At 35.3% G+C, this 25,784-nt stretch overlaps 2 protein-coding genes across 4 annotated transcripts in view; both read left to right on the top strand.

Moving 5' to 3' along the window:
* aglb (amylo-alpha-1, 6-glucosidase, 4-alpha-glucanotransferase b) overlaps positions 1-14,740 on the top strand; it is a 35,041-nt gene extending 20,301 nt beyond the window's left edge. For both annotated transcript variants that reach the window (XM_081352344.1, XM_081352343.1), the window contains exons 19-34: positions 783-895; positions 1,524-1,658; positions 1,838-1,968; positions 2,049-2,185; positions 2,338-2,471; positions 2,556-2,731; positions 7,200-7,302; positions 7,383-7,608; positions 10,048-10,165; positions 10,257-10,392; positions 10,572-10,684; positions 11,162-11,373; positions 11,452-11,549; positions 13,183-13,270; positions 13,359-13,492; positions 13,630-14,740. In XM_081352344.1, coding sequence (XP_081208470.1) covers positions 783-895; positions 1,524-1,658; positions 1,838-1,968; positions 2,049-2,185; positions 2,338-2,471; positions 2,556-2,731; positions 7,200-7,302; positions 7,383-7,608; positions 10,048-10,165; positions 10,257-10,392; positions 10,572-10,684; positions 11,162-11,373; positions 11,452-11,549; positions 13,183-13,270; positions 13,359-13,492; positions 13,630-13,747 — 2,172 coding nt within the window. In that variant the 3' untranslated portion in view covers positions 13,748-14,740. The remainder of the gene's footprint in view (positions 1-782; positions 896-1,523; positions 1,659-1,837; positions 1,969-2,048; positions 2,186-2,337; positions 2,472-2,555; positions 2,732-7,199; positions 7,303-7,382; positions 7,609-10,047; positions 10,166-10,256; positions 10,393-10,571; positions 10,685-11,161; positions 11,374-11,451; positions 11,550-13,182; positions 13,271-13,358; positions 13,493-13,629) is intronic.
* Positions 14,741-15,526: 786 nt separating this feature from the next.
* On the top strand, positions 15,527-25,518 carry LOC308682435 (putative ferric-chelate reductase 1). Of its 2 annotated transcripts, XM_081352152.1 has the most exons (15): positions 15,527-16,022; positions 17,765-17,901; positions 18,073-18,170; positions 18,272-18,371; positions 18,460-18,651; positions 19,042-19,143; positions 19,239-19,383; positions 20,443-20,556; positions 20,646-20,761; positions 22,933-23,019; positions 23,528-23,619; positions 23,701-23,759; positions 23,841-23,981; positions 24,705-24,730; positions 24,853-25,518. In XM_081352152.1, exons 1-15 carry the CDS (start codon positions 15,839-15,841, stop codon positions 24,940-24,942), a joined length of 1,683 nt encoding a protein of 560 aa, XP_081208278.1. In that variant the 5' UTR covers positions 15,527-15,838; the 3' UTR covers positions 24,943-25,518. The 2 variants fall into 2 exon arrangements, with proteins under 2 accessions (XP_081208278.1, XP_081208277.1); XM_081352151.1 differs by having other exon boundaries at positions 23,701-23,981.
* The last annotated feature ends 266 nt before the right edge of the window (positions 25,519-25,784 follow it).

Genomic DNA, 25,784 nt, shown 5'->3' with positions numbered 1-25,784 from the left:
CAACAAGACTGATGAGGAAAGCAGGAGAAACATTGTGGCATGAACGAAATTAGAAGACTTTTAATCCCCTAATCACCCTTACAAACATTTACAACATTTACTGTAGTAATTTACCATGGTTGGGCAGAAATGTGCAATATTTATATTGAATACTATGTAGTAATAAATAAATATAGTAAATATATACTATAATATTATATAGTTTAATAGTAAATATAGTGATTTATATTGCATTAGTTTTATTAGGTAGGTAGAGGAATATATGTTTAATGCTTGTTATGAAATTATGTCAGTTTCTTTGTAAAGGTGCGTGTAGTTTTTAACTTGTGTTTAGGCATTTTTTATACAGTGGGAGCCTGTGGTTAACAAGTCTCACTGTCAGAATATTTTCATTTAAGCATAACTATTATAAATAAAATAATTATTATTTCTCACCAACAGCTATAAGTTTGTATAAATAATTTATTTGTTCCAAGGAAAATAGTTGTACACAGCTGTAAATTATCAAGTTTTTATTTATTATGGTTTTATATATTTGCATACTGTTGGGTACCACAAGTAAATACCACACTTCTTTAGGGTTACTTTAGCTTATTTATTGAAACTGTTATGTTTCAATAAATAAGATAAACCCCCAAACCAACCCACCGGCCCACCTCAACTTTTCGATTTGATAATGCGGCCCTCGAATGAAACTAATTGAATAGCCCTGGTGTAGAGTATGTGTGCAGAGCTTGTCCCCCTGATGTAGGCTTGCATATAACACGTGTTTTTGTTTTCAGTTAAAGGACAGTGAAATTGTAAAACAGGGAGATTCTACCACAAAGGGCCGCAGTGAGTTTGTTGAGGAGATTTTGTTTGAAAAGCTCACTCCTGGTAGTGTAATTGCATTCAGGTAATCAAACACACACCAAATTAAATTCATCCTATTTAATAGCCTTATTTAATGTGTTTCACTATAATAATGTCACTTATTATATCATTTGTTGCTTAAACTGAAAGAAAATATATATATATATATTATTTTTTATACTAATTAAAATAATTTGTGTGTGTCTGAAACACACACAATTTCTTTTTTCAAAGAATCTTCATATAAATAATTTGCAACCCTTCTTCAGATGAAAATAAAAATAGCCACAGAATCTGAAGGTGTTAACCACAAACAAACCCACACAAATATAATGTCATGATAATATAATCATGTTGACCACGGGCTGCATAAAAGGAGAAATGCTGTCATTTTTTTCCATGGAACACACATACATTTTTTTTTTTTTTAAATGAAACTTCTCCACACCATCTCCAAAAAGCATTTGGATTATAGACCACTTTTATAATGCTTTTAAAGTGCTCTTTTGTCCTTTTTGGTGCTATGGAAGTCTCTTTTTGTGTGTGCATGTTCCGTGGGGGAAAACAGCATTTGATTGTATAAATCTACATGAGCGTGAATTATTTTTAGGTGAACTGTTCCTTTAAATGAATATTAATGAATTCATTTCAGCATGTAACTGATTTCACAGGGTGAGTCTTGATCCAAACTCTCAGAAAATGGTCGGCTACTTGCGAACTCAACTCTCGCAGTTCAACCGGCTGTATAAATCCGGCAGTCTGACTGACAGCAATGTTCCTGGCATCCTGAAAGTAGCTCTTGAATTGTAAGTCATATTTATGTTTACCTTTTACAAACTCAATTCTCATTAATTAATTTGCTTAGAAAGCGAAATATCAACTGTGCTGTTTAACAGTTCATTTTATTACATAATGAGATGCATCAGTTCAGTTTCTTTTAACTTAACTCTCTCACTAAGACCTGTTGTTTTAAATTACGTGGCAGTTTAATATCCAAACTGACTCTGGCCGAGCTGAACGTGTTATTATTCCGCTGTGATGCGGAGGAACGGGAAGATGGTGGTGGCTGCTACAATATACCATCCTGGATGCCGCTGAAGTACGGAGGCCTACAAGGTACCGCAAAACCCAAATTACATGATCGGTCACTGTAGTCATGTGACTATGAATAAACATCATGCTTTCAATACTCGCAGGTTTTGTGTCAGTGTTGTCTGAGATTCGTCCCAAAAATGACCTCGGACATCCATTTTGTGACAATCTCAGGCAAGGTGATTGGATGATCAATTACGTGAGCACTCGCCTGATGAATAAAGGCGGAGCTCTGCAGGAGGTAGGAAAGGAAATATGTTTTTTAGTGATGAAGTAATAAATAGTATAAAGTAATAAAGTTTGGTGTGCAACTTCTACAATGTAAAATTGTCTAAATGTTTTTCACACTTTGATGTGGCATATTTCTGTCTAAATATTTCTGATTTATCCTAGGTCGGAAAGTGGTTCAATGCTGTATTCACATACCTCAAGCATATTCCACGCTACTTAGTGCCGTCTTATTTTGATGCCATTATTGTTGGGGCGTATGCCACGGCTGTAGATGAAATCTTCACCCAAATGTCCAGGTTTGATTTGTTCTCTGTATAAGTTTAATATTTTGTGAGTAATGTGTGTAATAATGTGTGTAATGGGTTCTACTGAACTGACAGCTTTGTTCAGAGCGGGTCGACCCTGGTGAAGCAGCTGGCCCTGGGCTCGGTTCAGATGTGTGGGTTAGGTCATGTCCCTGCCCTGCCCCCCCTCTCCCCCGAACTGGAGGATGTCCCGGTCCGACTCAACAATGTAACCAAACAAGAGGAGCAGTGTTGCGTTTCTCTTGCTGCAGGTTGGATTCATACACATTTTCATCGACTATAAATAATTAGATTGCCTGGGATATTTAGATTAATTCCTGCTTTAAATTTCCTAAAACAAGGCCTTTTTTAGGCCAAGAAACTCCCATTGCATATTGTCTAAAATTGAGATGCCGGGCCTACTGTATAATATCATGCAAAAAGTAACATATTTACATAAATAAATGAAGATTGTATGAGTGTACAAATTCATACACTTCCACATTTTTTATTGTGCTTAAATTGTGTGAGAAGGACTTTATTGTAGTGTATAGTATTATAATGATAAGCTGACAGTTTTTGTCTAATTAAAAATCTTTACATAGTGCAATTTTGTAAAATGTTTAAATTATTTGCACTCTCATAATGCACAGGACATACAATATGCCATAAGTATGACATCAGATAAAACTGTACAGGTTATTGCAGAGTTAAAGAAAAAAAATGGTTGTCATTACCCTAGTGCAAAATAAATATACCAAAATGTATTTGAAACAAATTTATTTTATGCTAAGTTATACTACAAATACATTTACATATTTATGTACTTAATATACACTCACCTAAAGGATTATTAGGAACACCTGTTCAGTTTCTCATTAATGCAATTATCTAATCAACCAATCACATGGCAGTTGCTTCAATGCATTTAGGGGTGTGGTCCTGGTCAAGACAATCTCCTGAACTCCAAACTGAATGTCAGAATGGGAAAGAAAGGTGATTTAAGCAATTTTGAGCGTGGCATGGTTGTTGGTGCCAGACGGGCCGGTCTGAGTATTTCACAATCTGCTCAGTTACTGGGATTTTCACGCACAACCATTTCTAGGGTTTACAAAGAATGGTGTGAAAAGGGAAAAACATCCAGTATGCGGCAGTCCTGTGGGCGAAAATGCCTTGTTGATGCTAGAGGTCAGAGGAGAATGGGCCGACTGATTCAAGCTGATAGAAGAGCAACTTTGACTGAAATAACCACTCGCTACAACTGAGGTATGCAGCAAAGCATTTGTGAAGCCACAACACGCACAACCTTGTGGCGGATTGGCTACAACAGCAGAAGACCCCACTGGGTACCACTCATCTCCACTACAAATAGGAAAAAGAGGCTACAATTTGCACGAGCTCACCAAAATTGGACAGTTGAAGACTGGAAAAATGTTGCCTGGTCTGACGAGTCTCGATTTCTGTTGAGACATTCAGATGGTAGAGTCAGAATTTGGCGTAAACAGAATGAGAACATGGATCCATCATGCCTTGTTACCACTGTGCAGGCTGGTGGTGGTGGTGTAATGGTGTGGGGGATGTTTTCTTGGCACACTTTAGGCCCCTCAGTGTCAATTGGGCATCGTTTAAATGCCACGGCCTACCTGAGCATTGTTTCTGACCATGTCCATCCCTTTATGACCACCATGTACCCATCCTCTGATGGCTACTTCCAGCAGGATAATGCACCATGTCACAAAGCTCGAATCATTTCAAATTGGTTTCTTGAACATGACAATGAGTTCACTGTACTAAAATGGCCCCCACAGTCACCAGATCTCAACCCAATAGAGCATCTTTGGGATGTGGTGGAACGGGAGCTTCGTGCCCTGGATGTGCATCCCACAAATCTCCATCAACTGCAAGATGCTATCCTATCAATATGGGCCAACATTTCTAAAGAATGCTTTCAGCACCTTGTTGAATCAATGCCACGTAGAATTAAGGCAGTTCTGAAGGCGAAAGGGGGTCAAACACAGTATTAGTATGGTGTTCCTAATAATCCTTTAGGTGAGTGTAAATACCCTGCAATTGTACTTTTAATATACTTAATTGATATACTTAAAGTCTGCTAAATTGAAACAGCTAATTTTGTACTAATAATAACTTCTCACAAAAAACGTATGCCTAATCCACAATTCTGGCTCTAATGTTATGACTGACTGCATGTCTAAGGTTAATAATTTGAATAAAAATGCCCAAACAATCCCCATATAAAGGCTTTCTTGCACAACCTTTCCTTTACTGTAGGCTTTTTCAAACTGGCGTCTGGAGACCCAGAGGGAGTTTTAGGGTGTCTGTGGAAAAGTCTAGAGAAAACTGGAAAAAAGTAAATAAATAAATAAAAATAAGTTTAAATAATTAAGCAAATAAATTAATTAACAATAAATCATAAACCATAAACCAATAAACCATAAATCAAATACCCCAAAGTGTTCTAATATGTATTTGGAAACAGCAGCAGAAATAATCACTAAACCTTTGGATAGGCTATAGCAAATCATTTGAATGACTTTTTTATAAAGAAAACTGCAAATTTAAGATCTAGTATGTTATCATACCCTAAGGATTCACCTTGTAGTAATGTGAAGAACATTATGAGGAATAAATCTTGTTCATTGACATTTGGTACAGTTAAAGAGGAAATTGTTGAAAAGATGTTGCTCTCTCTCCCAGAGGAAAAAACTGCAGGTATAGATCACTTGGATGGCAAAATTTTTAAAACTGTTGCTAATATCTTGTGCAAGCGTATCAGTCACATTTATAATAGATCAGTGCTAAGTGGGGTGTTTCCGGAAATTTGGAAGCAGTCTAAAATTATACCTTTAGTGAAAGATCAAATTGTAGACCAATTAACATTCTCCCTATATTGAGCAAAATATTTGAAAAGTTACTTTTTAATCAAATGATGCAGTACTTTGTATCAAATAATTTGCTCTCCAATTCACAGCATGCTTATAAGCCAGGACACTCCACTAACACTGCATTGGTACAAATGGTAGACCAGTGGCTAACTTTTATGGATGACAAAAAGCTTGTGGGTGCTGTGCCGCTGGATTTCACAGCAGCTTTTGATGTTATTGACCATGACATTTTACTGTCTAAGCTTAAGTGCTATGGGTTTTCACATCAGTCTGTGTCCTTGATATGCAGTTATCTCTCTGGTAGAAGTCAGCAGGTATTTTTTAATGGGAGCTTTTCTGATTGTAAACAGTTGTCATGTGGTATTCCTCAGGGCAGCTGTTTGGGTCCATTGTTGTTTTCTGTGTTTGTTAATGACCTGTCACATGCTGTTTCAAGAGCAGATTTTGTACTTTATGCAGATGATGCTACAATGTTTTATGCATCACCTACAATAACTGACATAAGTTGCACCTTGCAGAATGAACTTAATGCCATTACAAATTGGGTGAAACTTAAAGGGTTACTTCAGGATACTCTCAATATAGCTAAAACTAAATGTATAGTCTTTGGTACTAAACGTATGCTTGGCAAGCCTTGCAACTTAAATCTAATTATTGATACATCTGTGGTAGAGCAGGTGAGTCAGACTAAACTCTTGGGTGTGAAGCTGGATAGTCAGCTCTCTTGGGCTGATCAGATTGACCATATTGTGTCTAAAATGGCCAAAGGCATTGCTTTTTCCCGGAGATGTTCAGTATATTGTCCACCCTTAGTTATGAAAACAGTTGTCCAATCTTTAGTTCTGTCACATCTGGGGTACTGCCCAGTAATTTGGTCCAGTGCTGCACAGGGACATCTGAAAAAATTACAAATCGTTCAGAACAGAGCCGCAAGAGTAGCCCTTGGTTGCTCTTTTCGCTCTAGTGTGGATAAAATGCATACCTGTTTGGGCTGGCTAAAGGTGGAGGACAAACTTAATAGAAGTCTTCTCTGTTATATGCACAATGCTCTATTTAAAAACAATCCAAAATCCTTTATAGATAAATTGGTTTTTAGTGGGTATTGTCACGGACATGTTACGCGTCAGGTGAGCTCAGGTGTGTTAGTGGTTCCATCTGCAAGGTCCAATTGTATGACGAGAACAGTTTTAGCTAGATCGTCATCTGCTTGGAATAAATTGGACTTAAGAACAAGGCATATATCCAACATATGTAATTTTAAGAAGACTCTAAAAAAGATGACAATTAATAGTATTACACCAGTTAATTTGTGACTGTTATAGGTATTGACATTTTCAAATGCTGTATGTGCGTGAATGTGTATAAATGTATACATGTGGTTATGTTATATGTATGTTATATTTGTGTATTTTAACTGTACACACGTTTCAGCACTTTTATGGGCCCCAGGAAGACTAGCAACCACATTGTGGAAGCTAATGGGGATCCAAATAAATAAACAAATAAACAAATACAAAATGTGATAAAATATTAGTTGGTTATTAATCTATTAAATAATGAAGCTAGATTAAAATAAATAAAATATTTTTTGATTAATATAAATAGAAATGAGATTACAATAAAACAAAACCATAAATAAATACATTTTACAGTACATTACTATAATGAGTACAAAAATATGTGTAAATACATCATTATGGCACAATATACCTATTATTTTTGGCCTGGTTTAAAATGCAAGTCAATTTTATACAGCATGTCACAGGGGTTCATACTTCGTCTCTTGACCTGATAAAGTTGAAGATGCCTGTGGTTCCAGTAACTTTCATCTATGCAGGTCTGCCGCATTTCTCCACTGGAATCTTCCGCTGCTGGGGCCGAGACACATTCATAGCTCTGCGCGGCCTCATGCTTTTGACAGGGCGGTACCTGGAGGCCAGGTGAGCATCTCATTTTAGAAAGCATACTAAACATACCAGTCCCGCCGAAATCATCTTCTAATCTGGTGTGTTTTCGACAGAAATATAATCTTAGCCTTTGCTGGCACGATGCGCCACGGTCTGATCCCTAATCTGCTGGGTCAGGGTGTCGCAGCCCGTTATAACTGCCGTGATGCAGTGTGGTGGTGGCTTCAGTGTATCCAGGACTACTGTAGCATTGTGCCCAACGGCACAGATATTATAACATGCCCTGTGTCACGTATGTATCCCACTGATGATTCTGAGGCACAGCCCCTGGGGACAGTGGTAAGAAGAAAGGAAACAATCTCTGACTGCTTATCGTTAGCCTCATAGCATAATTGCCTACGTGCTATTTAAAAAAAAATGACTCAGGCAATTATGCTGTGAGGCTAACGTTATGATACTTGATACAGTACAATAGACCTTAGTCAGGGTAGTGCCATATTTAATTTTTGACAGGAATGAACACTAGATTTAAGGGATAGAATTACAGTGAACTGTTTAACAACACACCAATTGTTTACTGAAAAAATACAGTAAAACTCAGTAAAAAGTTAAGTTGTGAAAGTTACGTGATCTAGAACCTTTATAGAATCTGTGGCATTGTAAAGACTAAGTTTATCATTCAGAGGCTCATTTTCATCCACATTAAATTCAATATGGCAACCAGTAACCTGATTAAATGGGCTTTCACACCGAATACTAGTAACCAGGGTGGTTCACCTAGAAATGGTTCCTGGTAATTTGCCTGGTTGCATTCGCACTGCCAGTAGGAACTATGAAGTGACGTAAGCCACGCTTGTTGTTGTGAATTTTAATTTGACGGAGTGGAGGACCTTTATTTTGACGGCGCTGAGAACGCCAGAGCCTGAGACATCAGTGCTCGCATTCTCCATGTTTAGTTTACGATCTGTCTAACAGTCCTGTCTAATATGTTATTAGATAGAAATGTTATTCATAGAAAGACAGTATATGAAAAAGGTATTAGTATATGCCATGTGGTTGATGTCCAGTTGCTAGCTGAACAGAAATACATAATTATGTTTGGCTTGGTCCCCTCAAAATTACGTTGGATTTTCTCCTTAGCGTAAAGGTTAAGAGGCCAATCTTTCACTGTTCCCATGTTCATAGAGTTAGTTTCTGGAGCAAATATATCTGTGTTTACACAGCTTTTTAAAAAAATGGCAGGTGCTGGTGTTTCGCATGCGTTCGGCCAATCAGCGTACACTTACGTCACTGGTAGTTCCTGTGACGGTTCCACTGGTGCTGGTTTATGGTGCGTTCAAGTCCTCCTGGGAAGTTCGTACTTACGACATCAATGTGCATCAGGTGTGCTTTGGGTTGTTTATGTTTTTAATTAATTTATGAAGCCACTGTAAACTTTATCGTTACATATTACATTGTTATATTATAATGCCATCATATTCTGTGCAGGTAATTAGCTTACTTCTCTGTAACTCGAAAAGCCTGACAATATCACAGCTAAATTCCTTTAAATATTGTGGTATTCCGCCATGTTTCTCAGTGACACGCCCACAACTTGTAAAGATCGGGGCTTAAAGAAAATTCCGAGCTTCACACTGGTATTTACGACAATGTGGTGGCGTTCATGTGCGTTCAACTCGTAAAAAACGATCTATACAAGATGACATGAACGCACCATCAGACCCGACTCTGAAGTAGGAGCTACATTAGTTTCTCCAAAAGAAGTTCCTTGGACTAAAATCGTTCCTAGTTCCTGCGGTGCGAACATGCCAAAATCCGGGTACTTCTGCTCATAGTTCTAGGAACTATGAAAAGATTTCTCCTTAAATGCCCTTTCAAAATGTTCCCAAGGGAACCATTAGTTCTTGGGAACCACCCTGCTTGTTAGTTCCTAGAACTAAGTTCCTAGAACTATCCGGTGCGTAAGCCCCTATGCCCTGCCCCTGGCCTATATGTCTCAATAAGGGGAGTTTTTTAATGTTTTGCTACTTAATCTACTACACTTCCATTTAACATCCAAAATATTAGCCACTGAAATAAAAAAAAGCCTTTCATATTTATTATTTTGTTTCACAATTACCTATTACATTAGCATTACCTATTACTGTACATTAGCATTGGTAAGCAACTTTCAAGGCCTTTTTTAAATAAAATTATTAAAATGTGACATTTTGCTTATAAGTGTAACATCATACACTTTATAATAGGTTCAGACTTTAGATATTGTAAGTTTTAAATATTGCTCCAATATTGCTCACCCTCAAGTTGTTCCAAACCTGTATGAATTTCATTCTCCTGCTGAACACAAAGGAAGATATTTTGAAGAGTGTCAGTAACCAAACAGCTGATGGACCCCATTGACTTCCATAGTATTTTCTTTCCATATAATGCAAGTCAATGGGGCCCATCAACTGATTAAGTTACCCATATTCTTCAAAATATGAATGTATACAGGTCTAGAACAACTTGTAAATGATGACAGAATTTTAATTTTTGGGTGAACTATCCCTTTAACTTCCATTTAATATTTAAATTATTAGCCTCTGGAATTAATAAACATTTCATTTTTATGATACCATAGTTTTATGGTGCTTTTTTTGTCATTTTGTAGCTTAACAACCCCAGTCCTCAGAATGAAAAGTGTAGCCAGAATATTCTTCAAAAATGTCAAATCAAATTTTTGGCATGGTTTCAGATTGACTGAATGCTGTTAATATTTTTGTCCATGACTTGAATCAGGATCACGACCAGCCACTATATGTGGTCATTCAAGAGGCTATGCAGCGTCATATCCAGGGAATAGTGTTCAGAGAGAGAAACGCGGGTCCACAGATCGACCGTAACATGCGAGATGAAGGTGAGTCATTGTCTATGAATGTACAGAGGACTCTGTTTTTCCATGTTTGTCTCTAACCATACCTTGCTTTTGCAATTGCCTTGCTTCATAGGCTTTAACGTTGAGGCCAAAGTAAATCCCGAGACAGGCTTTGTTTACGGTGGAAATCGCTTCAACTGTGGGACGTGGATGGATAAAATGGGAGAGAGCGACAAAGCCCATAATAGAGGTGTTCCAGCCACACCCAGGTACTATAATTACCTGCGAACATACCTGTCACGTTAAACCTCTACAGTGTAATAAAGCTCCATTATATCTAGTACACAATAATGCTGTTAATGTGAAACACTGAGACTGAGTGGTTTTGAGCCTGGATAAACCAGTCCTCCATATGTCAAGTGAATGATGGCATTGTGTTTATGTTCAGGGATGGCTCTGCGGTGGAGATTGTAGGTCTTAGTAAGTCAGCGGTGCGTTGGCTGATGATGATGAATGAGAGTGGAAATTATCCATACTCCTCTGTCACAATACACAGAGATGGTACGTTCTTTATAACACATTCTCATTCTCAATGAAAATGTCAGTATTTATAATTTTATTACAAAATAAAGTGCCAGTAATAACATTTTAAAATAAAATAATAATAAAATATTTTATAATAAAATTTTATTTGTAAGTATGTACTGTATGTATATATGTATTTATTTATTTATAATTTTCATTTTTATTTATTGCACAATAAGTTGCCAGTAATTCAATTTTATTTTATTTTATTTTATTTTATTTTATTTTATTATTTTTTTATTATTCTTTTTTTATTCTTTTTTATTATTATTATTATTATTTCAAAATAAAGTGACACTTTCCTATCCTGCACTGTTGAAAAGCCACACCTTCAATTGTATCACAATTCACTGTTATGGACTAACATATATTTACAGCCTATCAGCTGACAGCATGAAAATCACTTTTCATATATTCCAATCGATCATGACCATTACAATGTGGTTCATCCAGGAGCACAACAGTCAGTGTCATATAAGGAGTGGAATCAACTGATCCAAGAGAATTTTGAAAGGTTATTCTACGTGTCAGATGACCCTGCGGACCCAAATGAGCAACATCCCGACCTGGTCCACAAGAAATGCATTTACAAAGACAGTTATGGGTCCTCTAGCGCCTGGTGTGACTACCAGCTCAGGCCTAATTTCACCATCGCCATGGTTGTGGTGAGTCTTAGTGCTTGTAAAAATCTTTTCAAGTGTTTTAGAGGCTGTTCTCTTATATATACCCCTTTGTTTCACCAGGCACCAGAGTTGTTTACCGTGCAAAGAGCCTGGAAGGCTTTAGAGATGGTAGAAAAGAAGCTGCTCGGTCCTCTGGGAATGAAAACACTGGACCCAGAGTAAGAGGAAAACAGCACCTGCTGTCTGCCTATTGCCTAAGCAGCCACTTGTGTTAAGAGTGTGCTCTTCTGGCATGCTGACTGGACAGTGTTTTTAGTAACACTTTCTTTGAAGACCATGCTTAGACTGAATTATAGCTCCATTTATACTTATTTATAAGTAAATATTACTATTTTATAAATATATTTATAAACACTCATTAAGACCTATAGTGCGTAATAAGAACAGTTATAGTTACATTTATATTATTTGTATAATTACTTATGTCATGCATTTGCTTTTTCAGTGTGCATGCTCATAATCCATTAACACTAATTAATAAGTATGAATTCGTCATTCCTATGGTTCCATGGATGTATTTATAAAGATGCAGCCTATAATGTTATTATATTATAGTTACAATTACTTTTTTTAGTCATTCAGATTTATTTCTGTCAAATAAGTAAATATATCATTAGTAATAGCCGTGTTGTGTTCTTATAAATACTTAATGTGAGTGATAATACAGTTACTAACCTCTGTAAATGCATCATTGATGGCTTTAAGTTGCATCATTATGGCTATTCCTTTAAATCCCTATTCCTTTAAATTCTTTTCCCCATAATATCGCAGTCTTATAATCTATGCACTTAAATGACCTATCGGTTAGATACACTTTAATAAGGTTTTTTTTTAAATCTTAAAATACATTTGCTTGTGCCTTAATTATGTTGCTCAACAGAACCACATATATCTTATCCTTTTTCTTGATTTTGTATTGCCTTATTTTGTTTCACTGTAATTTGTAAATTTGCACTCCTGTGTTCTGTGTATTTATTATGTAACTCTGTGTTGTCTAGCACATTTTTCGCCTTATCTTGGCTAGGTCGCCGTTGCAAATGAGAATTTGTTCTCAATCGGCCTACCTGGTAAAATAAAGGTAAAATAAAATAAAAAAGTAAAGTGAAAACATAGGATGCAATTTTCCTAAAGCAAATGTTAAGAAATCATGAAGATGTTCTCATTATACATTTTAAGTTGTTTATTTGTAAATGTAATTAATGAACAATAATTCCTGTAATAAAATAATGAAAATGTTAAACAGAAATCATTAATACAATAATTAATAAAGTTACATACTAGCAAAACACTGCAACAATATTTTTTTTAATTATAATTCCAAACTGCTATAAGCAATACCATGCATATAGCTGAGGAGATATAGATTTCAGCAAATCAAATTTACCATTCATGACCATAATGCAAACATTAGCCATTAAAGACATAATAGATAACTAATAGCTACTGCAAACAAGTGTCTCTGGAACTATTTGATATTTGATCATTTATAATAAATCAGTGTATAATGGATTATGAGTATGCACATTGAGAAAGCAAATGTGTGACTTATAAGTAATTATAAAAAATAATATAAATGTAACTATAACTGTTCTTATAATGCTATATAGGTCTTAATGAGTCTTTATAAATATATTTAAAGAATAGCAATATTTACTTATAAATAAGTATAAATGGAGCTATAATTCATTATAAGCATGGTCTAGAAAGTGTTATCGTGTTTTTTTCCAGAACTAGAGTATGTGCAAAACAGTATCTGTATTTGTGATCAGTGTGTATCGTATTTGTGAACAGTGATCTGGTGTATTGTGGCGTTTATGACAACGCCCTGGATAATGACAACTACAACTGTGCGAAAGGATTCAATTATCACCAAGGACCTGTAAGTATATTTTTGAATCATCTCAGATGTGAGAGATTTGTTTTGTTTTGTTTTGTTTAACCATGCACATTTAATCATTCGTTTTCAGGAATGGCTGTGGCCAGTCGGATACTTCTTACGAGCCAAACTATATTTCGCTAAGAAAATGGGCCAAGAGAAGTACAACGAAAGTGTGTACCTGGTGAAGAATGTTCTGTCTAGACTTTATACCCATTTAGAAAGGTATTGCAGATCTCACACACAAACAAAAATGGTTGTATTTCTTGTGGAATTGTTGGAATCTACAGGAGATTGAGTTAAATAATTAAGTATTTGAGTCATTTGCAGCAGCTCATATCTATATGTTGTCTTTGTTCTAGATCACCTTGGAAGGGTTTACCTGAGCTGACCAATGAAAACGGACAGTACTGCCCATTCAGTTGTGAAACACAGGCCTGGTCTATCGCCACTGTTCTGGAGGCCCTCTATGATCTATGATTATGTCAAGGACCTTGAAGATCTCATGTACTACTTGCCACCTAACTGAGAAGTTCAAAGGACATTATTTTACATTCACGACTTTGTCCAGACACAAATGTGTGCTGCTACTGTTACTACTTTAGTGTTTGGAAGAAATTGGAAATACTTTATATGTTGATTGTAGTGTAACTCATTTTAGAGAGCTTTTTGTCATGTTTACTACCAGCATGAGCATATTCAGATTGGGTTTGTTGGTTAAGAGACAGATTTATGCCCATTTGTGATTATTAAAACACATCTGATGATCCCTCAAGACAAAGAATAGATTCCTTGCCTTTACTCCTTTACTTCATTGTTTACTTCATCGGCAATATGGGCGGTCTTTTCCAAAGGCAACAAAAGCTTGTTCTGCTTTCACAAACACAGCAAACTACTTCATCATAAGATGACATACGTACATATTTTAGTCTCACTCATGCATTACAGAGCAGATACACCACAGTTTCATGAGTTGTTTTTAATCTCAGCTTTGAACTAATATAAGAGCTTAGTAAAACAATCCAAGTTCAGTGTAATTTTAACTCTCTATATGGTACAATGTTGGCTTTGTAACCTTGATTTTTCTTGCTATTCAGAAACAAATATATAACACATTGTATGGTTAAAATTGTAAAGTCATTTCTGTTTCCTGGGTCGCCCTTACATTGGAGATTTCTGATTCAAAGATTTCTGTACATTTCTTCTGCATCTGATTTCCCCCTACGTCTTAGACATTGAAAGATCAATTTTGTCTAAACTACAGTAGTTTTAAAGAAAATTGAGAAAACATACTATACTATATACAATATTTACACATTGGAATTACAGTAATGCAATTTCTATCAATTACAATAGCATCAGTTATATTATTGCTGTTAAACTTGTGCCTTGTTTAATGGAAAGGAAATAAAGAGGAGTGATCACTTCTTTATAGAACAATACTGAAGAATAAATAATGATTCATTCAACTTTTAGGAGTTTCAAATGTATGAATGTATCAATCTTCACAAGAAAAATGTACTTAATTTGTGGTGAAATTGGGCATTGAGTACATAAAAGAGTACAATTTCTTTTATCAGTTTTATTACCCATTTTCTGTAGAAAATGATCCATACTATGGAACAGTGAGTCTTAACTGGGACATAACATAAATTGATATAATTTATAACATAAATTATTGTTACAAAACAGCATTGTTTTATTTAAATAATTAAATTTAATTAATGCATTCTTCTTTTGTTTTTGCTCTGAAGAAAAATCATATCTTCATATGCAGTTTTTACTACATTGTGCAGCCTCCGCAAACAAATCATTAATTGTCACAAAATCAAAAAACATTTTTTATACACATTTTTTTTGTTTACCATGTTTTCTTCAAGCATTTAGAGGCCAGACAAATTCTGCATCTGGAGAACTTAAGAAAACAATCTAGTTACTTTTTTTTTCTTTAAAAAAAAATATTGTTTTACAATATTGTGTCCTTACGGACATTGGACATTTTTGTCTTTTTCAGTTTTGTTTTTCTGATCATTTTGCCTGTGTTAATGCCAACTGCGTACATTTTGGCACAAGTGTGTGTTTTTATTGGAATTGTATTATTTCACCCCATTTCCTTTAATTAATCTATTTTACACTTACACTCAGGACCTTAAAGACAAAATTGTCCCCATTGATACCCACAGGTAGTATTGAGGCAACATGCATTGCATTGTATTTATTTGAGTATGATTTAAATGACTTCATGAGAAACTCAGGATCTCATGGTCGCCCACTGTTGGATTATATCATCATTTACCTCTCCAGGTAAAGCCCTGCCCACAATGACTTTACACTATTTGCAGAGAAGAAGTGGCTGGAGTCGTGAGCGCGAGAACACAGTCTCTCTCACACACACACACACAAGCACACACACGGTTTCAGCCAAAACAAAAACTATACCCTCGGGCGCCAAATTTCCCGAAGGTTGTTGTTTTTATCCATTTATTTTATTTCTCTCTTCTCTTCCCCGTCGCTGTTTAATGATACTCTCGACGACTTTATTACTTATAGTGTGTTTTTACATCTCCTCAGATGTTCCTGTATGTTCTCCTGGCGTGTGTTGGGATCGTGCAGTGTTTTCCTAGTGGACTGGTCAGCGGATCGTGTGGATCTTTGATGCCTAGTCACGGGACTAACGTTAACGGTCAGACCAGCAATTCTCCGTTCAACGTTACTGCTGACAAGACCACCTTTAAAGAGGGAGATGAAATCACAGGTGAGGCTGTTCTTCTGCAACTGCTATGAGTTGTGTAGGACATGCTTGAGCATTTAAAAGCTTGTACAGCTTTTAGGGGATTCGTATGTTGAGTGTTAATGAACAGTTTATTTTATTTTGTACACCTTAATATGTGTTATAGAAAGTTTTTGTAGTTTGTAGTAGTTGAAAGTAGTTTTGATGTAGTGTACACTTACTGTAGGCTACTCTTTATAAAATAAAGAAGGATTGTACTAGACTACAAAGTAGGCTATAGGCTACTATTGTATATTTATATTATTAAACCAGAATTTCTATATTTCAGACATTAAATAAATATTTGACCAGTGAATGTTGTTTGACCAATCAGAATCAATTTCAGAGCCTTAATAAATAATATACAATATTTATAACACTTACAGTAACATTTGAATTTTTAACTTTAGTTAACTGCATTACTTAAATCACCTAATGCATTCACAATGCATAGCCTAGCCTACTATAATTATACTATACTACACAATACTATACTATACTATTCATTAATTAATGACTGCCAATCAGGTTTTTACATAGTCTATAGCCCTATTCGCACGGGATTAGTATTAGGCTACCTAGGGACCCCCGGTAATTTGTAATAATCGCAGAGGTCGTCTGTGATTTTTATCCCGTGCGAATCTGCCATGTCTGTAAAGATGTCTGTAAAAATTCCCCCGAAAATTACCTACCGTATTTCGGCCAACACAGGGGTCATCTGATAATACCAGTCCCGTGCGAATCCCCATGTCTGTGATTTGGGCTGTTTTTCTGTGAGCCTATCGTTTCCTAAAGAACGTAATAACCATTATGGGCCATTTAACAGTCCATTTTACGTCTGTATTAAAACTATATTAATAATAAAATCTCTCGATATGCTCTACTCCAATCCGATTATAGTTTTTCTCCAATCAAAACTATGAAGTGCTGCAAAAGAGAAAACAAACTACAGTAAAGACGTGATCCGGAAGCTCAACTCGGACTGTTGCTATGGAAATGTCAAATTAAGCATTTTGGCGCAACATGGAAGCTCTTTTGGAAAGTTTGGACGCTTTTTCTGGTAGTGTAACTGGTCTGTATCGCGGAGCATTTCTTTGTCTCACACGGCCTCTAAAGACGTCCACCCTGTAAGTAGCCTATCTCAAGAAATCAAAGTGTGAAAGAGTAAAAATGATATAAAAAGAAATAAACCAAATAAAATGAACAGAAAAACAAGCCTATCGCGACGTTTCGGTAGTAATAGGCCTACCTTCTTCAGACAGGCTTGTTGTAAATATGGACAAAGAATAAAAGAAAAAGAAGATATATTATATATTTATACAATAATATGATATTCTATAATATATAATATATTTCTCTAATAAATTGGTTTTAAATAAGGTATTTTTTTGAATTGCAATACTGCAGCGCGATCTTCGTTTCAGCACGTTCAGCTAGTGAAGTGTGAATGGGTGGGCGCACGCTGTAAAGTCCGTAAACTCGAGGGAATTACGAACATTTATTTGCCCGTGTGAATGATGAGCCACCAAAAACACAGACGTCGGGGGGTAATTTCTTAATTACAGAGGTCCAGGGGTAATAATAATCCCGTGCGAATTGTTGAACTATTTTAATAATCAGAATTTTTTTTTTTTTATCGGATCATAATCATACATCAGTTTATCTATGCTAGCTCAGGGTCTGTCTGTATCTAAGGAAATTCCACTGAACTGTTTCTTCTTTCTCAGTATCTCTAAGTGCACAATCAGGAGATCATTTCAAAGGGTTTATGTTACAAGCAAATCTAGTTGGATCGGTAGATCCCATTGGCACTTTTACTGTGACGGACAGTGAAGCACAGGTCATCTCCTGCAGTAGCGTGGCTGTGAGTTTTTCTACATTGTATTTTTATTACATTACTTGCTTCCATTACTAATAATCATAAACTAGTATGGGATGACATTGATGTATTTTTTGTTTTAAAAATAACAGCATTGACATTATTATATTATATTATATTATATTATATTATATTATATTATATTATATTATCCAGAATGGAGCAGTTTCTCACAGATCAAGATCTGAAAAGATTTCAATGCAAGCTAAATGGACGGCCCCTACATCTGGACAGCTTGGCAATATAGAGTTCAGGTATACATTTTCCTGTGTCATTAAATGTAGGCTATTGATTTATAATTTGTATGATGGTATTACTTAGTGTGATTTTTAATGGATTTTTTTTTTTTTTTCAGAACAACATTTGTTAGAAGTAAAGAAATCTTTTGGGTTGGTGTCAAGAGCTCTGCTGTTGTGTATAATGGTACAGGAACAACTGCTACTGTAGCTCCGACTGTAAGTTTAACACCTACACCTACAAAAACATGAAATCTGTTCTCGAATGTTGTTTTATATTCGGCACAAATTGCTCTGTTCATTTCAGGTTCCATCAAACTCTGATTGTGGGAAAACCAAAGTCTGCTTCAGTCAGCCTAACAACTGTGACCCAACTACCAGCACATCCTGTTACTTCATGGCAGTTCAGGCATCATCTAACCAATCTGAAATGACCATCGAAATGTTTGGCCAGTCTGATGGATATGTCGCCATTGGGTTTTCAGATGACCAGAGAATGGTACATGCTCTTATACTTGCTCATGAGATATCAGCAGGCCCAAATGGAATCTGCAGACCTTAATTTGTCTAAAAACATTTAACAAAAAAACCTTCTTGAAATGTGGAATGTGAAGAACTTTGGGAGTGATGGGTGTGTCCTGGATGTCTGTTATGTTTACACTGTAAACATCCAAGTCGGTGTCACCATTTTGGACATGTTATATTTCACCTGAAACATGAGATCTATCTGCTGAATCTTTTCTGGAGGACTACCTCCGTCAGCACTGACTCATTATTGTGCAATTCTCAACAAACATCAACAAAACCCTGTGTGATTTTGTTTTTCCAGGGACAATGAGACAACATCATGTTCATATGGGTTTAAGAAGTGTTTTGTTTGTATTTCCAGGGCAATGACGACATCTACATTTGTATAAAGAACAGCGCTGGCGTCCTCCAAGTGCAACACGCTTTTTCCACAGGAAGAGAGACTCCAAATATTCTCGAACTGGTACAGTTCACTTCCATTCCTCTAGTGTGCCGCCATTTTTAACTGTTGTTTCATAAAAGATCATCACTCACATACATATTCTACATTATTTACAGGGGGATGTGACTAATATCAAGACAGAGTTGACGAACGGAAATATCAATTGTTCTTTTACTTCTCGTAATGCCATTAGCACAGCAAGTAGAGCAACGTCCACTAGCCAGTACTTTCTCATGATTGCTTCCGGATCCTCCAATCAAGGTCGGTGGTTTATCCAGCCTGATTTAAAATGTATATGTTGTGTAAAATCAAAGATTTGAGAAAAAAAAAAAAACTGTCAAATGTAATGCAGTGTTATTTTAGTATAATTCTATACTATTGTAGTATTTATTAATAATTTCACTTTTATTTTATATTTTCCGTTTAATTTTTAAATGTATTTTTAATTTTTAATAATGTTATGTGCTTTTGTAATTTTATTCGTTTTTAAATGTTTCTTTGGCTTTATTTTAATTTAGGGGTCCAATTTTCACTATTAACTAGTTGCTTATTAACATGCATATTACTAGGATACTGGCTGTTTATTAGTACTTATAAAGCACATATTAATGACTTATTCTTCATGACCTTATTCTACATCCCTAATCCTACCCAATACCTAAACGTTACAACTTCTATTAATAAGTCATAGTTAATAGTTAGTTAATAGTGAGAATTGGACCTTACCCCTAAAGTGTGACCGTTTATTTGATTTATTTTAGTAATTTTCAGCCATTTTAGCTCTTATTTCAGTTGCCAATGCAACATTTCTAATTAAAATTTTTCATCTAATATTTATATTTTAGTTTAGTTCAGCTTTAAATGATTAAAAATGTAAAAAATTATTCTAAAACAATAACAACACTGATGTAATGCTTTTATTCTGCTTTAATATACCAAAAGGGTTAGTCCACATAAAAATGAAGATTGTCATCCTATACTCACCCTCATGTTGTTTCAAACTCAAAGGACTTTTGCTCTTCCATGAAACACAAATTAAGATTTACGCAAGGTAGGCTTTTCAGTGAATAACAAAAATTCCTCACAGAAAGCTGTCAGAAGACTGGTGCACAAGACACTTTTATACCAATCTTATCGTTCTTTTTTGAGCTTGACTGTCTCTAGTCAACGTATGCTTTCATTGTATGCACAAGAGTGGCAAAAACATCTTCTTTTGTGTTTTCTGGGAGAAAAAAAGTCAGTGGTTTGGAACAGCATGATGGAGAGTAAATGATGAAAGCATCTTATGTCCTTTAACTGAAGAATTACCTTCATTTGTAGGTAACATCCAGTATCACACAACCCGATTCGTCAGTAGCACCAAGGCTGATTTACTGAATCCATCCCCGGTCGACACAAACAATGAACAATTCCCTGCAATCGTTAAAGCCCATGGTGAGTACATCATGAAACACTGCCATTGGATCCACATTAGAGCCTCACATCAGTGTTACTGTGGTCCTAATGCTACTGATCTGGTTCAGGTGCCCTGATGTTAATCGCCTGGATGAGCACGGGCAGTATAGGGATGATGATAGCACGATATTTAAAGGGAGTTGCCAAGGGCCAAGGTTTAGGCGGTAAAGATTTCTGGTTTCTGGTAAGTTTTTATCTGTTTCTACATTGGTTTCCATATTAATCACCTACACAATCATCAACAATGCCAAGAGGCAAAAAACAGAAGTACAGCTCTCAGTGTGTAAAGAGAATAGTAGTAGAAAAAAATTCACATTTTACCCATAATTCAAATCGCATGTGGATTTATGTGTATGCATTTGACTTTTATCCAACTGCATGCAAGGTATCTTTTTTTTTTAAGCTCATGGATTCCCTTGGAATCAAACCCATGACCTTGGCGCTGTTAGCACCGTGCTCAACTCTTGGACCTATTATGCACTTTTTCAAAGTCTTGATTTTGGTGTCTAGTGACTGTTGCAGCAGTGTTCTCTGATTGGTCACCTGGACCAGTGTGTTGTGATTGGTCAACCACATATAGCGTGTTTCGTAAATGTCACACGCATTACCATAACAGCGAGTTTCAACACGGTACTACCAAAACTTAACCAGGCCTCGCCCTTTTTTTATGACAGGAGAAAACTCAAGACTACAATCGAGGCTTTTCAGGGAGTTCAGAATCAGTGCGCACTAATGTAGAGAATAACTCCCTTTGGAGTGACCTTTTCATACTCAAACAGCGACATTACACACTAAAGAAAGTTGAAAATTTGAAAAAAGTTTTTTTTTAAAAATCGGACCTTACTGTCAACTGGATCAAGTTTGTATAAATATGGATTTTGGATTTTCATTTTTTGCTGTTTAGACTATACATGCAAAAAAAATAAAAAAATAAACAAAGGCAGTGTCCTGACCATGTGGGCCCCTTTATCTAACTGTCATCTCATTTGTAAAATGAATTAGATGTCATGTTGACATATCTGTTTCATCAGCATGAAACAGCACTTTGATGAATGCTTTGCAGTAATACGTATGTGTGCAGTTAGTGCAAGCAAGATAAGATAAGAAGTTATGGTGTGTGAACATCACTTGCCATTAACAATCTTTATTGCATTATATAACACTTAACAGTTTACAGCAATATTACTTTTATAAAACCGATCTATAAATGCATAGATAATCTTGAGTAACTTGCGTTTCAGCACAATATCAGCACTCTAAAATAAATGGTCTCAAACAGTAGAATGCTTGCGCTTGCAACACCAAGGTCATGGGTTCGATTCCCAAGGAAAGCAAGAACTGATAAAAATGTAAATGTGTAGCCTGACATAGGTATATTAAATTTTTTGTGGGCGGGGCTAAGTTCGGCTGACATCCAGGGCTGCGTTTCCCAAAAGCATCGTAAGCCTAAGTTCATCGTAAAAACGATCATACGACTGATCTTAATATTATGGTCTGTTTCCCAAAAGCATCGTAGCTTAAGTAGCACTTGAAAATCTTCATAGATCTACAGTGCTCTGGAGTAATCGTACATACATGTGATTATAATATAAGGTTTTGATTGTACTTTATTGTACACTTTATTACTCTTTTTTTGTTGTTGGTTAATTTATGTATAAATTAAATAATCAAAAAGGTCAGAAAACAAAACAAAAAAATAGAAATAATTTAATCTAATAATTTAATCAAAATTAGCCTAAATGAATGAACAAAAAATAAATAAAAGAAATCCTTTAAATCTGTTAAAAATTACATCTTTGTTTCACTCTATCTCCTCTAAAAGGACATTAATTTCATCTTTTTGAAAGGTATCTTTTTTTTTTTTTTTTTTTTTTTAGCCATTTTGTCAGTGCCTCCGTCTGTAGGTGCTTTGTATAGACTTGTCTTGATTGCTAATCCACAACAGATGACAATTATTAGGTTAAACGTTCAGAATACGATTCCATATAAGGTTATATTTCAGCACTTCGCGAATGGACAGCGACTCTTAAGTAGCATGTAGAGCGCGTTCTCGCGCGTTCATGTTAAGTGCATTTTTGGGAAACGCTCGTGGAATTGCTGCGAGCGTTCGTAACCTTGCACGTAGAAAGAGCTAACCTGAAAGAGAAACCTGACCCAGGCTAGTAAATGTGTACCTTGAAATGCAATGTAAGTCGCTTTGGATAAAAGCGTCTGCCAAATGCATAAATGTAGAATGTAATGTTATTGAATGTACATAGACTGATTTTATGCATTATGTAATGCTGTTAAAAACATACAGTACGTTTAACCAAATGATTGAAAATAACTAAATATGATTTGTTTGTTGTTCCACAGGCCCACGTGTCTCTGATGGTCCTGTCGGTCATAGCCACAGCCATTGCATTTATACTGGTGTTTTCTTATGCGCAGGATTGGGCTGGGGTAAATCAAAATCAATTGAATTTTACACACACACGTTCATTTTTTTATGTTTTTGAAAGAAGTGTTGTATGCTCACCAAGGTTGTGTTTATTTGATAAGAACTACAGTTAAAACAGTAAAATTGTGAAATATTATTATAATAAAAAAACAACAACTATTTTCTATATTCATATTTTTTCATTTATTTCTGTAGTGCAAAGCTGAATTTTCAACATAATTTCTCCAGTCTTCAGGGTCACATGATCCACTCTAATATGCTGATTTGCTGCTGAGCCAAATTGTTATAGGAATAGTGGAATATATATACTATAGCAACATGATGACAGACACTATTGTTCACTGTTCAGTAAATGAAATATTAAATTTGAATAATTGTCAGTAAAACATTTAGTGAAAACACTTCCACACAGTTACAGTATATACATATATCCATATAAAGACATAGGGTTTTAAATTGATGTTTGAAGTGAAGTGTTTTGTGCTGACGTACTGTGATCCGTGTGTGTAGGGAGCTCATCCTGTCCTGGGCTGTTTGGTGATGATCCTCAGTCTCATTCAGCCCATAGTCGCTGCTTTCCGCTGTGGGCCGCAGGATGAGCGGTGAGAAACTTCACTTCTCTTATGCGACATGGAAAGGCGAGGGGTCACGCATTATTATTAATCTAATGGTTTTCTTTGCAGGAGGTTTATTTTCAACTGGGCCCATTCCTTTATTGCTTTAGCTATCAAAGCCCTCGCAGGTATGACAACAACTTTATTATCTTCATCAACATCTTCCATTTCCTCAGATGAAAACATGATCTCTTTTTATTCTGTGACAGTTGCTGCAATTTTCACTGGTCTGCAGCTGTTTGAAGCATATAAGACGGATGGATGGATGATGAAAGTAATGGGAGGTTTTATTACCTGGGAGGCCCTGACGTACATTCTTCAAGATCTTAACTTTCGCGCCAAGAAAAAAGGTAACGCTGCATTCACACTGGGAAAGTTACTTGAAAATACCAATGCTTTAATTTGTAAGAAGCATAACACCCTTTTTATTGATTTACGTATTTTCTTATTATTTTATACACTACACTACCTTTTAAAAGTTTGGGCTTGGTAACATTTTTTGAAAGAAGTCTCTTCTGCTCACCAAGGCTGCATTTATTTGATCAAAATTACAGTAAAAACAGTAATATTGTGAAAAATGATTTCAATTTCAAATAACTGTTTTCTGTTTTAATATAGTTTTAAAATGTAGTTTATTCCTGTGATGCAAAGCTGAATTTTCAGCATCATTACTCCAGTATTCAGTGTCACATGATCCTTCAGAAATCATTCTAATATGCTGATTTGATGCTCAAGAAACATTCCTTATTATTATCAATGTTAAAAACAGATGAATAGAAAGTTCAAAAGAACAGCATTTATTTGACAACTGAAATCTTGAAATTTTGTAACATTATAAATATTTTTACTGCCACTTTTGTTAACTTTAATGTATCCATGCTGAATAAAATTAATTTCTTTAAAAAAAGAAAATCTTACTGACCCCAAACTGTTTGAACAGTAGTGTATATTTATATTTGTGCATCATATTATTATTATTATTATTGATTTCCACTTTTTCTTGGAATTACACTTTTGGAAATTATTATCTGAAAATGTATTATTGTTATCTGACCCTTGTCATTTTATTTTAGATTCTGATATTTTCAGCTGTGGATCGGTAAGTCCAACTTTAAGACATATGGGCTTAGTCTCATTACAGTATATAGATAATTTAGTAGACTACATAAATAAAAGGTGATTTCATGTTTTAAAGTAATATATTTGTTTTATTTTTGTTAGACGAAACCTGAAATAGTCCTGCTTCTGGTATTTTTGCTGGGAAACCTGGCCTTCTTGATATCACTTCTTGTTGGAATAGGCACTACTTAAGTACACCCAATATGCATCGGCCTTCTTCACTGGTTGAAGCAACACACTATCATTGTACAAGTATAGTATATATATATACAGTATCATATGATCCCAGAAGTATCTCTGCACAATTTTGTTTTCTTTTCATTTTTTAGTTAATATTGCATTCTTTCTGTGCTAATAACAATTAAACAATTATAGATTCACCATTGTGCCTTTGAGTGTAATGAATGTAAGTGCGAGCTGTTGTTGGGAAACTGTTCTTGCAATAACTGTACAGTCAGTTGCTCACTGAGATGGAAGAACAATAGTGTAATCATCTCGGTTTCTAATTACAGAGGTCAGAAAACAAGTCATCCAAATGTGTTTTATTTTAAAACTTTACAAATTTTATTTTAAGCATTTAAGGAGAATATTTTAACTAAGTGTTTTTATATATTTGTATGTATATAGACATGATACTGTGATTGTAACTTAAGTGTACATGTCAACATCCACTAGATGGCAGTGTCATGACAGGTATTTTTAAACAACAATGTGACATTTTGTTGTACAGGCTATTGAAGGAATAAATACGAACTCTCTGATATATATTTCGATTAATAAATGAACCATTTTGTTTACTTTTTGGATTAATAATTGCTGATTTGCTCACGATAAGATGTATGAATGAATGATGAATATTAACTGAATGACTAATTAAACTGTATGATAGAAATCAGGAAAAGATCTTTTATAAGCGTTGACAAGCCTTTTTTTATTGTTTTGTTGCATGTTTAATTTAATAAAATGAATTAAGTGTCTAAAGAGCACTTTAGCACTGATTTAAGCCTCTATTATGTGGCATATTTCTTAGTAAA

Source organism: Scardinius erythrophthalmus (genome assembly GCF_964197995.2).
Source record: "Scardinius erythrophthalmus genome assembly, chromosome: 22".
Taxonomy (NCBI): Eukaryota; Metazoa; Chordata; class Actinopteri; order Cypriniformes; family Leuciscidae; genus Scardinius; species Scardinius erythrophthalmus.
This window is presented reverse-complemented; position numbering and strand designations above follow the sequence as displayed.

Excerpts from the sequence above, each read along its gene's own strand:
- LOC308682435 (XM_081352151.1), top strand. The coding sequence starts at position 15,839 with ATGTTCCTGTATGTTCTCCTGGCGTGTGTTGGGATCGTGCAGTGTTTT. Across the intron at positions 16,023-17,764 it reads AGAGGGAGATGAAATCACAG|TATCTCTAAGTGCACAATCA; the intron begins GTGAGGCTGTTC and ends CTTCTTTCTCAG. Across the intron at positions 18,652-19,041 it reads TTTCAGATGACCAGAGAATG|GGCAATGACGACATCTACAT; the intron begins GTACATGCTCTT and ends TTGTATTTCCAG.